We start from the raw sequence: 13,038 nt of genomic DNA, 5'->3' as shown, positions 1-13,038 counted from the left end.
CTTTACTGAGGCAGAGACCATGGAGGGGAGGCTGGTTTCCGTGACGCGCTGGGCTGTGTCCACAGCTCTCTGCAGTTTCTTGTGGTCCCGGACAGAGCAGTTGCTGTACCGAGCCGTGATGCGTCCGGAGAGGATGGTTTCGGTGTTTTCTGTACTGCTGCCCTGTGCGTTGCAGGAGAAGCGAATGTCCAAGGCCACTGAGGTGATGATGCAGTACGTAGAGAACCTGAAGCGGATGTACGAGAAGGATCACGCTGAGCTCACCGAATTCAAAAAGCTGGCCAATCAGAACTCGAGCCGGAGTTACAGTCCGTACGGAGACGGCAGTGGTAGGGACACGTGTGCTGTCTGGTGTCCGGGCGCTGGGAGCGTCCTGCCAATCTCGCAGTGGGTTGAGGAGGGAGATGCACCGGGGTCAAGGTGTTGTGGGGTGGTCAGCGTGGCAGGGCTAAAGGCAGGGGTCCTGCCCCAACCCACGGGGTGGCTGGGATACCCACTCCCCAGCAATGCCTAACAGAGTGGGCTGGGCGGACATCAAAAACACCTCCGCATTGGTCATGGAACGACCCTGTACCCGACAGTGATCCCTGTGGTGAGCCATCCCAGTGGTAAACCCAGCCTAATCCCTGTGTCAATCCTGTGGTTCTCCTGATGTTCCCACCATTCTGTCTGGTATAATTCTAGTGTAATTCCAGTTTTATCCTGGTGATAATCCCATTGTTGTCCCAGTGTTAATCCTGATGTTATCTCAGTATCAATCCCAGTTTTATCCTGGTGTTTACTCTGGTTGTTCTGGGCAATCCCAGTATATTCCGAGTATTAATCCCAATTATCCCAGTGTTAATCCCAGTGATATCCCTGTATTATTTGCAGTGTTAGTCCATCCAGATGCTGTCCTAGTGGAGACACAGGAGACAGCAGACGCTGGAATCTGGAGCAACAAACAATCTGCTGGAAGAACTCAGCAGGTCGAGCAGCATCTGTGGGGGTGATGCAGGGGTTCCACCTAAAATTCCTTCCCCCCCCACAGATGCTGCTCAACCGGCTGAGTTCCTCCAGCAGATTATCCGTTGCTGTCCTCGTTTCATTCTGCAGCCAGTGTACCTGCACTCAGGCCCAGATTCTCACCGACAGATTCAACGTGCATCTTGTTGTAAACTTGTTTCTGCCTCCCCCAGCCCTCTACCAGACAGTGCAGTGGTCATCGTGACTGCTGCTTGACAGTCAATGTGACAGGTTATTCAACGATGGAAGGTTACACTGACAATGGGGGCACAAGAGACTGGATGGTGGGGTGTGGAGCAAAGAACAAATTGCTGGAGGGAGTGGAGGAGAGGCATCACCCAGCCCCACCGTCTCCCAGCTCCACGCCTCCCGCTTGGCTCCTTCTGCCCATCATTTCTCCTCCTCACCGGGATCCACCTATCACCTGCCAGCCCCTGTCTCACCCCTCCTCCTCCCCTCTTCACACCGGCCTCCTCCCGTCTACACTCTGTCCTGATGCAGGGTCTTGACCCGAAACGTCAATGTCCTTTCCCCCCCCCCCCCAGATGCTGCTTGACCCGCAGAGTTCCTCCAGCAGATTATTCTCTGCTCCAGCTTCCAGCATCTGCAGTCCCAGAGGTATCCCCATGGCCTTGCTGCCTCTACCTTGATGGCCCGTATTTGGTCACCAAAGTGCTTGAACGAACCGAAGCCATGATGTTCACTGCTGCCTTGCGCCAGTGAATGGGTCGTGTCAGTAATCTGGGCAGGTCTGAAAGTTGGGGAGAAGATGTTTCTTTGGGGTGTTACCCCTCCGAATGAGATCGAAGCTGGACAGCAAGTTCTGACAGGGCCAAAGTGATTGTCCCAGTTCCATCCACTCAGAGGGCCACACTACACAGAAACAGGCCCTTCGGCCCATCGTTCTGTGCTTTCCCTTTCCCCATCGGCACATCCCATTCACCTGCATTCAGACCATATCCCTCTCTACCTTGCCAGGATAATTGTCTGTCTAAAAGCTTCTTAGATGAAGTGAGTGTGTGACTCGACCCCCTCCTCTGGCAGTGAGTCCAGATATCACCCACCCTCTCTGTAAAACATCCACTCCTCCGATCCCCTTTACATCTTCTTCCTCAAACCTCTGCATGACCCCGGCCCCAGACACTGACCCCTCCATGACCCCGGCCCCAGACACTGACCCCTCAATGACCCCGGCCCCAGACACTGACCTCACCGTGAGCCCCGCCCCAGACACTGACCCCTCCGTGACCCCGGCCCCAGACACTGACCCCTCCATGACCCCGGCCCCAGACACTGACCCCTCCGTGACCCCAGCCCCAGACACTGACCTCACCATGAGCCCCGCCCCAGACACTGACCCCTCAATGACCCCGGCCCCAGACACTGACCCCTCCGTGACCCCGGCCCCAGACACTGACCCCTCAATGACCCCGGCCCCAGACACTGACCCCTCCGTGACCCCCGCCCCAGACACTGACCTCACCATGAGCCCCGCCCCAGACACTGACCCCTCAATGACCCCGGCCCCAGACACTGACCCCTCCGTGACCCCGGCCCCAGACACTGACCCCTCAATGACCCCGGCCCCAGACACTGACCCCTCCGTGACCCCAGCCCCAGACACTGACCTCACCATGAGCCCCGCCCCAGACACTGACCCCTCAATGACCCCGGCCCCAGACACTGACCCCTCCGTGACCCCAGCCCCAGACACTGACCTCACCATGAGCCCTGCCCCAGACACTGACCCCTCATGACCCCAGACTGACCCCTCCATGACCTTCCCCCCATAGTGACCCCTCCATGACCTTGGCCCCGGACACCAACTTTCCATGACCCTGACCCCAGATGCTGACCCATAGAACATAGAACAGTATGGCACAGAACAGGCCCTTCGGCCCACAATGTTGTGCTGACGTAGCTAATCCCTCCTACCTACAGAATGCCCATATCCCTCTATTTTCCTTTCATTCATGTGCCCATCCAAGCCCCTCTTAAAAGACCCCAATGAATTTGCCTCCACCACCCTATCAGGCAACGCATTCCAGGCATCCACCACTCTCTCAGTAAAAAACGTACCCCTCACATCTGTTCTGAACCTACCCCCCCCCCTCACCTTAAATGCATGCCCTCTGGTATTGAATCGCTCAATAAAGGGAAAAAGATATTGTTTGTCCACCCGATCTATGCCCCTCATAATTTTATACACCTCCAACAGATCACCCCTCAGCCTCCAACGCTCCAGAGAAAAGAGCCCAAGTTTGTCCAGCCACTCCTGATAGCACATGCCCTCTAATCCAGGCAGCGTCCAAGTAAACCTCCTCTGCACCCTCCCTAAAGCTTCGACATCCGTCCTATAGTGAGGTGACCAGAGCTGCACGCAATACTCGAATGCGGCCTAACCAGAGTTCTATAGAGATGCATTATAACTTCCTGACTCCTGTACTCAATACCCCGATTAATAAATGCAATCATTCCATAAGCCTTCTTAACCACCCTGTCTACCTGTGTAGCCACTTTCAATGAGCCATGGACTTGCACCCCAAGGTCTCTCTGCTCTTCAACACTGTTAAGGGTCTTGTCCTTAAGAGTGTACTGCCTCTTGACATTAGTCCTACCAAGGTCCAACCCCTTACATCTATCCAGGTTAATCCCCTGCCCTTATTCGGGATGTTATCCTGGGGATTGTGACAACAGGCTCCACACTGGAAGTGGAGGCAGAGAGTTATACAGCACGGAAGCAGGCCCTTCGGCCCAACTGGTCCGTGCTGACCAAGATGTCTACCTGAGCTAGTCCCATGGCCTGCCTATCCACATAAACCTTTTCTGTCTGTACCTGTCCAAATGTCTTTTAAACATTGTAGTTGTACCTGCCTCTAACCACTTCCTCTGGCAGCTCGTTCCACACACCCACCACCCTCTGCATGAAAAAGTTGCCCCTCAGGTCCCCTTTAAATCTTTCTCCTCTCACCTTAAACCTGTGCCCTCTAGTTTTAGACTCCCCCACCCTGGGGAAAACACTGTGACCATCCACCTTATCTGTGCCCCTCATGATTTTATAAGGTTCCCCCCTCAGCCTCGTTCGCTCCAGGGAAAACAGCCCCAGCCTGTCCAGCCTCTCCTGATAACTGAAGCCCAGGATGAAATTCAAACACACTGATACACGTTTTGTTTTGAACCACAGAGGGAGGGTTTTGCTCGTTCCTCCAATTCCCCGTTTCCCTCCTGTTCTCTCTGAGCACATTCTGCACCCGAGGTCCCTCCTCAGCCCTCTCGATCCCATTGCCACTGAGCCCTTGACACCACACTCCCCCTCCTGGCCTCTGGCAGCCGATGGGTCAACAATTCTCTCCTCACTGTCTCCTGTCCCTCACATCTCTTCCCACCACCCCTCTCAAAGCCGTCTGCCCCTCAGCCCCTGTCAGCTCCTGCCCCCTCCCACCTCTCTTTATCTCCCGGATTCTTGAACCTGTTGCACCTCTCTTTTCTGGAACTCTGTGTGGGCCGCCGCAGTAAGGCTCCCCCTACCTCAGTCCCAGAGCTGACATCCCATATCAACGTGACAGAAGTCCTCCCTCCACCTCCTGCCCTCCGCAGCCCCTGCAGCAGTGTATTCCCCTGCTGATGCAGCCTGGTCCCTGCTGACTGAGGACGATGCAACTCCCGACGTGGGAGAGCCCAACCCCTGGAAACTGGCGAACATAGAACATGGAACAGTACAGCACAGGAACAGACCCTTCGGCCCACCATGTCTGTGCCGCCCATGATGCCAAATTAAACTAAACCTATCTCCCTGCACATGGTCCCTATCCCTCCTCCATTCCCCGCCTGCTGATGTGCCTGCGTAACAGCCTCTTAAACATTGCTGCCGTATCTGCCTCCACCACCTCCCCTGGCAGCCCGCTCCAGGCACCCACCGCTCTCTGTGTAAAAAACTTGCCTTTAAACTTTCCCCCTCTCACCTTAAGTGCATGTCGTCCAGTATTTGACATTTCCACCCCAGGAGAAAGACTGTCCAGCCTATACTTCTCTTAATTTTATAAACCTCTATCAGGTCACCCCTCAGCCTCCGACGCTCCAGAGAAAACAACCCAAGTTCGTCCAACCTTCCTGTCCAACGGGACAATGACAGACTCTCCCGAGATCCGGCCAGCTCAACTCTTCGGCCCCAGTATGCTTCTATCCCTCTTTCATTGCGTTGTCCTGTTTGGACTGTTTAGGGTGTGGAGAAGTGTGGGGTCATCCTTTCAAAGAACCATGGCAGGTATCTTGAGTGAAATGGTTTGGGATGTTTGGGGAAGGGCAGTGTCCCTGGCTCAGAGGTGAGTGAAGCCTCATTCAGAATGTTTAGCTCTCAGCCGGAGGAGATCCATGTGAACCAACGGAAGAGGGAGACGAGATTAAACTATGCTGGACGAAAGGAGGAGAGTGAGAGGGACGATCACCTGGGCTGTCAGACGTTCACTGACATGACTCCTTTACCTTTCCCTTTAGATGATGGAGTCCCAAGGACAGCTCGATCCATGTCACTCACTCTCGGGAAGGTAAGGAACAACTAACGGAAGTTTCAGGCTTGTTGTGGTTTCACCGCACAATTCAGCAGGCAGACCCACCTTTGCAGCCGCCGAAACTTCTCAGAAACCCTCCCTATCTTAACTTACATCCTGTCAAGTCTTGGCAGAGGGACATTAGAAAAGAAGTATTTATAAACTCTTAATCAGAACACAACACAGCTCAAAGCTCTTTCACCAATTGTGTAGACACAAGATCCCAGAAGCAGCAGTGTGAGTAATCAGCAGATCTGGTTCACTTGGTGACGGTTATTAATGGGGAGCTATTGAGCTAGGCTCTGGGAAGACCACCCTGCTGTTCCTCGGAGCAGGGGCAGTGTGCTGCTCTCCCTCCACCTGGGGCGGCAGGTGAGGCCCTGGTTTATTGCCTTTTCTGAAAGGCAGCAGGCGGCTTTCAGTTTTCAACTGGTCTGAACAGACCACTGAGCTGGAGCTCCAGAGGTGAGGTGGGAGTGACTGCCCCTCAGCATCAAGGCAGAACTTGACCGAGTGTGGCATCAAGGAGCCCTGGTAAAAGTGAAGTCAATGGGCGTCAAGGAGCAAACACTTCAGTGGCTGGAGTCAGACCTCACACAAAAGTTGTGGGAGGTCAATCATCCCAGCCCTGGGACATCACTGCAGGAGTGCCTCGGGGCAGTGTCCTGGGCCCAACTACCCTCAGCTCCAAGGGTGACCTTCCTTCCACCATAAGGGCAGATGTGGGGACGTTCGCTGATGACTGCTCAATGTTCCGTTCCATTCTCAACTCCTCAATGAATGAAGCAGCCCATACCTGACGCAGTCAGACAACGTTCAACCACAGGCTGATGGTGGCACTCACCCAGGCAATGGCCACCCCCAACAGGAGACAGTCTAACCACATACCTCTGACATCCAACTGGATTGTGGTTACAAAAGCAGGTCAGGGGGTGGTGATCCTGTGGGGAGTGACTCCCCTACTGACACCCCAACGCCTCGCCACCATCTACAAGGGTCGTCTGGGATGTAAATTGGTAAATTGGTTTATTATTGTCACATGTACTGAGGTACATGTGAAAAACTTGTCTTGCATACAGATCAATTCATCACATCAGTACATCAAAGTAGTACAAGGGAAAAGCAATAACAGAATAGAGTCTTACAGCTACAGAGAAAGTGCAGTACAGGCAGACAATAAGGTGCAAGATCATAACAATGTAGATTGTGAGGTCAAGAGTCCATCTTACTAGGGGACAGTTCAATAGTCTATAACAGTGGGATAGAAGCTGTCCTTGAGCCTGGTGTACGTGCTTTCAGGCCTTTGTATCTTCTGCCTGATGGGAGGGGGGCGAAGAGAGATTGTCCAGGGTGGGAGGGGTCTTTGATTACTGAGGGCTGCTTTACCGAGGCACTGAGAAGTGTAGACCATGGAGGGGAGGCTGGTTTCGATGATGTGCTGAGCTGAGGAAACAGATGAGCTTCTGCTTTGAGTCAGTGGACTGGTCCATGTTCAGCTGCCAGCCTGGATGAGTTTGCCACCACCATCACGGACTTTATCAGCAAGTGTGTGGAGGACTGTGTACCAAAGAGGACAATACGGGTGTTCCCAAACCGGAAACCATGGATGAATCAGGAGATCCACTCCCTACTGAAGTCTAGGACTGCTGCACACAAATCAGGTGACCCTGACCTTTATAGGAAATCAAGATACGACCTCCGGAAGCTATCAGGGATGCCAAGAGACAATATCAGTCCAAAATCAAGTCCCAGACCAGCCGTCAGTTGTGGCAGGGTTTACCTGCTATAATGGGCTACAAAGTCAGGCAGCATCGCCGACAACAGCGCATCCCTTCCTGATGAGCTTAACGCATTCTATGCACGTTTTGAACAGAAGGGGATTGGTTTGTGACCACCCACCCCGACACCATCCAATGCACCTGAACCCATGGTCACCGTTGAGGAAGCAAGATCAGTCTTCTGGAGAGCAAACCCACGGGAAACATCTGGCCCGGATGGTGTCCCTGGCCCTGTGCTCAGATCCTGTGCTGATCAGCTGGCGGGCATATTTGCAGACATATTTAACCTCCCCCTGCTTCAATCTGAGGTTCTCACCAGCTTTAAGAAGACAACTATCATCCCGGTACCTAAGAAAAACAAGGTAATGTGCCTCAGTGACTACTTCCCGGTGGCTCTGACATCCACCATCATGAAGTGCTTTGAGAGGTTGGTCATGGCACACATCAACTCCATCCTCCCAGACAACCTCGACCTACTACAATTTGCCTACCACCGAAACAGGTCTACAGCGGATGCCATCTCCCTGGCCCTACACTCATCTCTGGAGCATCTGGACAGTAAAGACACCTACGTTAGACTATTGTTTATTGACTACAGCTCTGCCTTCAATACTATAATTCCAAGCAAACTCCTCACCAAACTCTGAGACCTGGGACTCAACACCTCCCTCTGTAACTGGATCCTTGACTTTCTGACCAACAGACCGCAATCAGTGAGGATAGGCAGCAATACCTCCAGCATGATTATTCTCAACACTGGTGCCCCACAAGGCTGCATCCTCAGCCCTCTTCTCTACTCCCTATACACTCATGACTGCATGGCCAAATTCTGCTCTAACTCCATCTACGTTTGCAGATGATACCACTGTTGTAGGCCGTATCTCAAACAGCGATGAGTTGGAGTACAGGAAGGAGATAGAGAGCTTAGTGGAATGGGGTTATGACAACAGCCTTTCCCTCAATGTCAGCAAAACAAAAGAGCTGGTCATTGACTTCAGGAAAGGGGGCAGTGTGCATGCACCTGTCTACATCAATGGTGCTGAGTTCAAGAGGGTTGAGAGCTTTAGGTTCCTGGGACTGAACATCACCAATAGCCTGTCCTGGTCCAACCACGTAGACGCCACGGCCAAGAAATCTCACCAGTGCCTCTACTTCCTCGGGAGGCTAAAGAAGTTTGGCATGTCCCCTTTGACACTCACCAGCTTTTATCGATGCACCATAGAAAACATCCTTTCTGGATGCATTACAGCTTGGTACGGCAACTGCTCTGCTGGAGACTGCAAGAAACTGCAGAGGGTTGTGGACACAGCCCAGCGCATCACAGAAGTCAACCTCCCTCCATGGACTCTGTCCACACTCCTCGCTGCCTTGGTAAAGCAGCCAGCATAATCAAAGACCCCACCCATCAGGGTCATTCTCTCTTCTCCCCTCTCTCATCAGGCAGAAGATACAAAAACCTGAAAGCACGTACCACCAGGCTCAAGGACAGCTTCTATCCCATTGTTATAAGACTACTGGACGGTCCCCTAGTACGATAAGATGGACTCTTGACCTCATAATCTACTTCATTATGACCTTGCACCTTATTGTCTGCCTGCACTGTAGCTGTTACATTTTATTCTGCATTCTGTCATCGTTTACCCTTGTACTACCTCAATGCACTGTGTAATGAATTGATCTGTACGAACGGTGTGCAATACAGGTTTTTCACTGGACCTCGGAACATGTGACAATAATAAAGCATTTCCAATTCCACAACTGTCTGCAGTCTCTTGCACTTACAAGCTTGTGACAATTGCACATTTGGATACTCTTTTCTGTACACGCAAATCGAACTCTTTATCTGGGGTCTTAACCCAAGGCGTCAACCATCCCTCTGCCTCCACGGATACTGCCTGACCCGCTGAGATCCGCCAGCACTTTGTGCTGCTCCAGGTTCCAGCCTCCAAGTCCTTAATATCTCTGTCAATGAATCACATCATCCAGCCACAACAGGCAGCCTCTGGAAAGAACAACGTTTCAAATAAAAGTCTCTAACAAAGTGTATTCAACCAGAAATGCTTCCTCAGTTCCCCCTCCACAGATGCTGACTGACGTACTGAGTGTTTCCAGCATTTTCTGTTTTTCTTTCAGGTTTCCAGCATCTGCAGGTTTTGAATTTCCACTGCAGGGAGAGCATTGCACCTGCTTTCAACAGTTAAACCAAAAGGGCTAAATAATTTTGTTGAATAGTCTGCAGGATGTTGTACATTGAGTCGTGTTTTGAACATAGAACATGAAACAGTACAGCCCAGAAGCAGGCCCTTTGGCCCACAATGTTACACTGAACTAATTAAGCTAATGATGCGTGATTACACTGATCCCTTCTGCCTACACAAGGTCCATATCCCTCCATTCCCTGCACATCTATGGGCCTATCTAAGAGCCTCTTAAACATCCCTATCGTATCTGCCTCCACCACCACCCCTGGCAGCCCATTCCAGACACCCACTGCTCTCTGTATAAAATACTTGCCCCGCACATCTCCTTTGAACTTTCCCCCTCTCACCTTAAGTACGTGCCCTCTAGTGTTAAACATTTCAACCTACTCTATCTGTGCCTCTAGTAATCTTATAAGATAAGATCTTTATTAGTCACATGTACATAAAAACACACAGTGAAATGCATCTTTTGCGTAGAGTGTTCTGGGGGCAGCCCACAAGTGTCACCACGCTTCTGGCGCCAACATAGCCTGCCCACAACTTCCTAACCAGTATACCTTTGGAATGTGGGAGGAAACCGGAGCACCCGGAGGAAACCCACGCAGACACGGGGAGAACGTGCAAACTCCTTACAGACAGCAGCCGGAATTGAACCTGGGTTGCTGGCGCAGTAATAGCGTTACGCTAACCGCTACACTACCGTGCCTGCCATAAACTTCTATCAGGTCTCCCATCATCTTCCAATGCTCCAGAGAAACAAGTTTGTCCAACCTCTCCTTGTAGCACATGCCCTCTAATCCAGACAGCATCCTGGTAGATTTGTTCTGCACCATCTCTAAAGCCTCCACATCCTTCCTGTAATGGGGCAACCAGAATTGTATGCAATACTCCAGGTGCGGCCTAACCAGAGTTACTGGTGACATTACTTAACTGACACCCTGCCTCAGCTGCAATTCCTTCCCCTGGCCTCAGCCAGAGAGCTTAATATTATTAACTGTGGAATCAGTACAGTGGGGGTGTAGTTGCTCTTGGATGGCAGGGGTTTCACACTTTGCCAGACTTTCTCCAAGGATGGCATCATGATGCCAAATGTGGCTCTCAGCACTGTCAATTTGTATCTCACTGTTGCTGCTTTAAACTTTAAACTGCTGTGTTGTGTTTTGTTTCACAGACTGTGCCACGCAGGAGAGTTAGTGTGGCGGTGCTTCCGAAGTTTATCAACTTTCCTGGACAGTCGCCAAACAGCTCCACAATGCCTGCCGTTGCTTCCGTGGTAGGAAATCAACTTAGCTTTAAAACTTATTGTCCAAGGCTGATAAACCTGCTGAAGATAAAGAGAAAATTCATGTTATGACAGTCTATTCTGGGGAGGTATTTGTGTTCTGTAACCTCCCAATCATCTCCCGCCATCATCTGCACCCAACCCCTTCACCTCCCCTTCACTCTCCTTCTCTTTCTATCGTTGGGTGATGAGAGATGTTGCAAATTTAGTCACAAAAAAAAGGAAGCGTATGTAGGGTTTAGGAAGCTGGAATTGGACAGGATTTTCAAAAAAGTATTTTGAAGAAGTAACCAAGATGGTGGATGAGGGCAGGTCGGTGGACGTTGATGATATCAACTTTAGCAAGGCCTTTGACAAGGTATCATGTGGTAGGCTGGTCTGGAAGGTGAGATCGCATGGAACCCAGGGAAAGCTGGCTAATTAGATTCATAATTGGCTCAAATTGGAAGCAGAGGGTGGTGGTGGAAGGTTGTTTCTCGGACCAGAGGCCTGTGACCAGCGCTGTGCCTCAGGGGTCGGTGCTGGGCCCATTGTTGTTGGCCATTTATATAAATGATTTGGAAGGGAATGCACGGTTAGTAAGTTTGCAGGTGACACTAAAATAGGTGTTGTTGTTGACAGTGAAGGTGATCAAAAATTACAGAGGGATCTTGATCAGCTGGGTCAGTGGGCCGAGGAATGGCAAATGGAGTTTAATTCGGATAAGTGCGAGGTGTCGCATTTTGGGAAGACAAATGAGGGTCGGACTTTCACAGTGAACGGCAGTGCCCTGGGGAGTGTTGTAGAGCAGAGGGACCTAGGAGTACAGGTACATGGTTCCCTGAACGTGGCATCGCAGGTCGACAGGGTGGTGAATATAGGAGAAGCAAGCTGGAGGAACTCAGCGGGTCGGGCAGCATCTGCTGAAGGAAAGGAATTATCGACGTCTTGGGTGGAAGCCCTGTACCAGTACTGAGAGTGGAGAGGGGAGACGGCCGGTATACAGAGGAGAGGGGGAGTGGGAGGTGAACCAGGAGCCCGAGGTGATTGGTGGACCAAGGAAGAGCAGAAGGTGACAGGCAGGTGAACAATAGATGGAGGCAGAGAGAGAGATTCCCACCTCCTTTACTTACCGGAGTCCGGCCCTGGCAGCCCTTAGTGTTCCTGCTTCTGTCTCTCCACAGCTGCCTCCCCCCTTCACCCTCCCCTTCCCCCATTGCTCCATCGGCCTCAATATTATTCTCCCTCTTTGAGGTGGCTACAATTACAACTGAACAGACATTTGGACAGGGACATGGATAGGAAGGGTTCAGAGGGTAGGGGGCAAGTGCAGGCAAGTGGGACTAGCCCAGTTCGGCAACTTGGACGGCATAGAGGAGTTGGGCCAAAGGGCCTGTTTCCGTGCTGTACAACTGTGACTCTATGGCTCTAATTCCAGCGACTGGGACTCTGGTAGCTTTGGCTGGGGTGTAGTTGGGGAAGGTTCCTGCACCCTGGGGTGGCCCACGTACAGAGCAAGAGGTCAGATGCAGGGGTACATTTAGCGTCCAGCATGCGTCACCTGCGCTGCTGCATCAGGTGCAGGTCTGACTTGTGTTATCATGCACTCTGCAGCGGGTTCGTGGCTCCCTGCACACCCACCAGTTAGACAAACAACACCATGATTCATTAATCAAACCACTTCTGCTTTCAAAAAGCAAAATAAAAGTGCAGATGTTGGAATTCTGAAACATGAACAGAAACTGCTGGAAACCCTCAGCCAGTCAGGCAGCGTCTGTGGGGAGAGAGACAGAATGTTTCAGGACGATGGTCCTCCATCAGAACTTTCATCTTCAACCTGTCAGCAGCTGATTGGTTGCAGATGGGGTCGGCATTAGTTGAGCAGCTTCCTCACAGCTCCAGAGACCCAGGTTCAATCCTGACCTCCGGCGCTGTCTGTATGGAGTTTGCACGTTCTCCCTGTGACCACGTGGATTTCCTTCGGCTGCTCCGGCTTCCTCCCACATCCCAGTGTTACGGGTTGGTAGGTTAATTGGCTGCTGTGGATTGTCCCTGGTGTGGAGGTGAGGGGAGGAGAAGAATAAACAATGGGATTTGTGTGGGGTCAGTGTGAATGGGTAGTTGATGGTTGGTACGGATTTGATGGGCTGAAGGGCCTGTAATGTTCTCTCTATGCATCTGTTGGTGGAATCTTACTGGAGTTACGGAAATTGCGAAGGATGGTCCATTGAATGCAGAGGCTGATG

At 51.7% G+C, this 13,038-nt stretch overlaps 1 protein-coding gene across 12 annotated transcripts in view; it reads left to right on the top strand.

Moving 5' to 3' along the window:
- The window catches only part of mrvi1 (murine retrovirus integration site 1 homolog), a 239,359-nt gene that overhangs the window by 200,407 nt on the left and 25,914 nt on the right, over nucleotides 1-13,038 (top strand). For all 12 annotated transcript variants that reach the window (XM_052028841.1, XM_052028840.1, XM_052028843.1 and 9 more), the window contains 3 exons: nucleotides 176-329; nucleotides 5,500-5,549; nucleotides 10,703-10,804. In XM_052028841.1, the coding sequence (XP_051884801.1) occupies nucleotides 176-329; nucleotides 5,500-5,549; nucleotides 10,703-10,804 (306 nt within the window). The remainder of the gene's footprint in view (nucleotides 1-175; nucleotides 330-5,499; nucleotides 5,550-10,702; nucleotides 10,805-13,038) is intronic.

The sequence above is a fragment of the Pristis pectinata genome, chromosome 14 (genome assembly GCF_009764475.1).
Source record: "Pristis pectinata isolate sPriPec2 chromosome 14, sPriPec2.1.pri, whole genome shotgun sequence".
In the NCBI taxonomy this organism is placed as follows: Eukaryota; Metazoa; Chordata; class Chondrichthyes; order Rhinopristiformes; family Pristidae; genus Pristis; species Pristis pectinata.
Note: the sequence above shows the minus strand (reverse complement) of the source record. Positions and strands in the feature narration are given on the sequence as shown.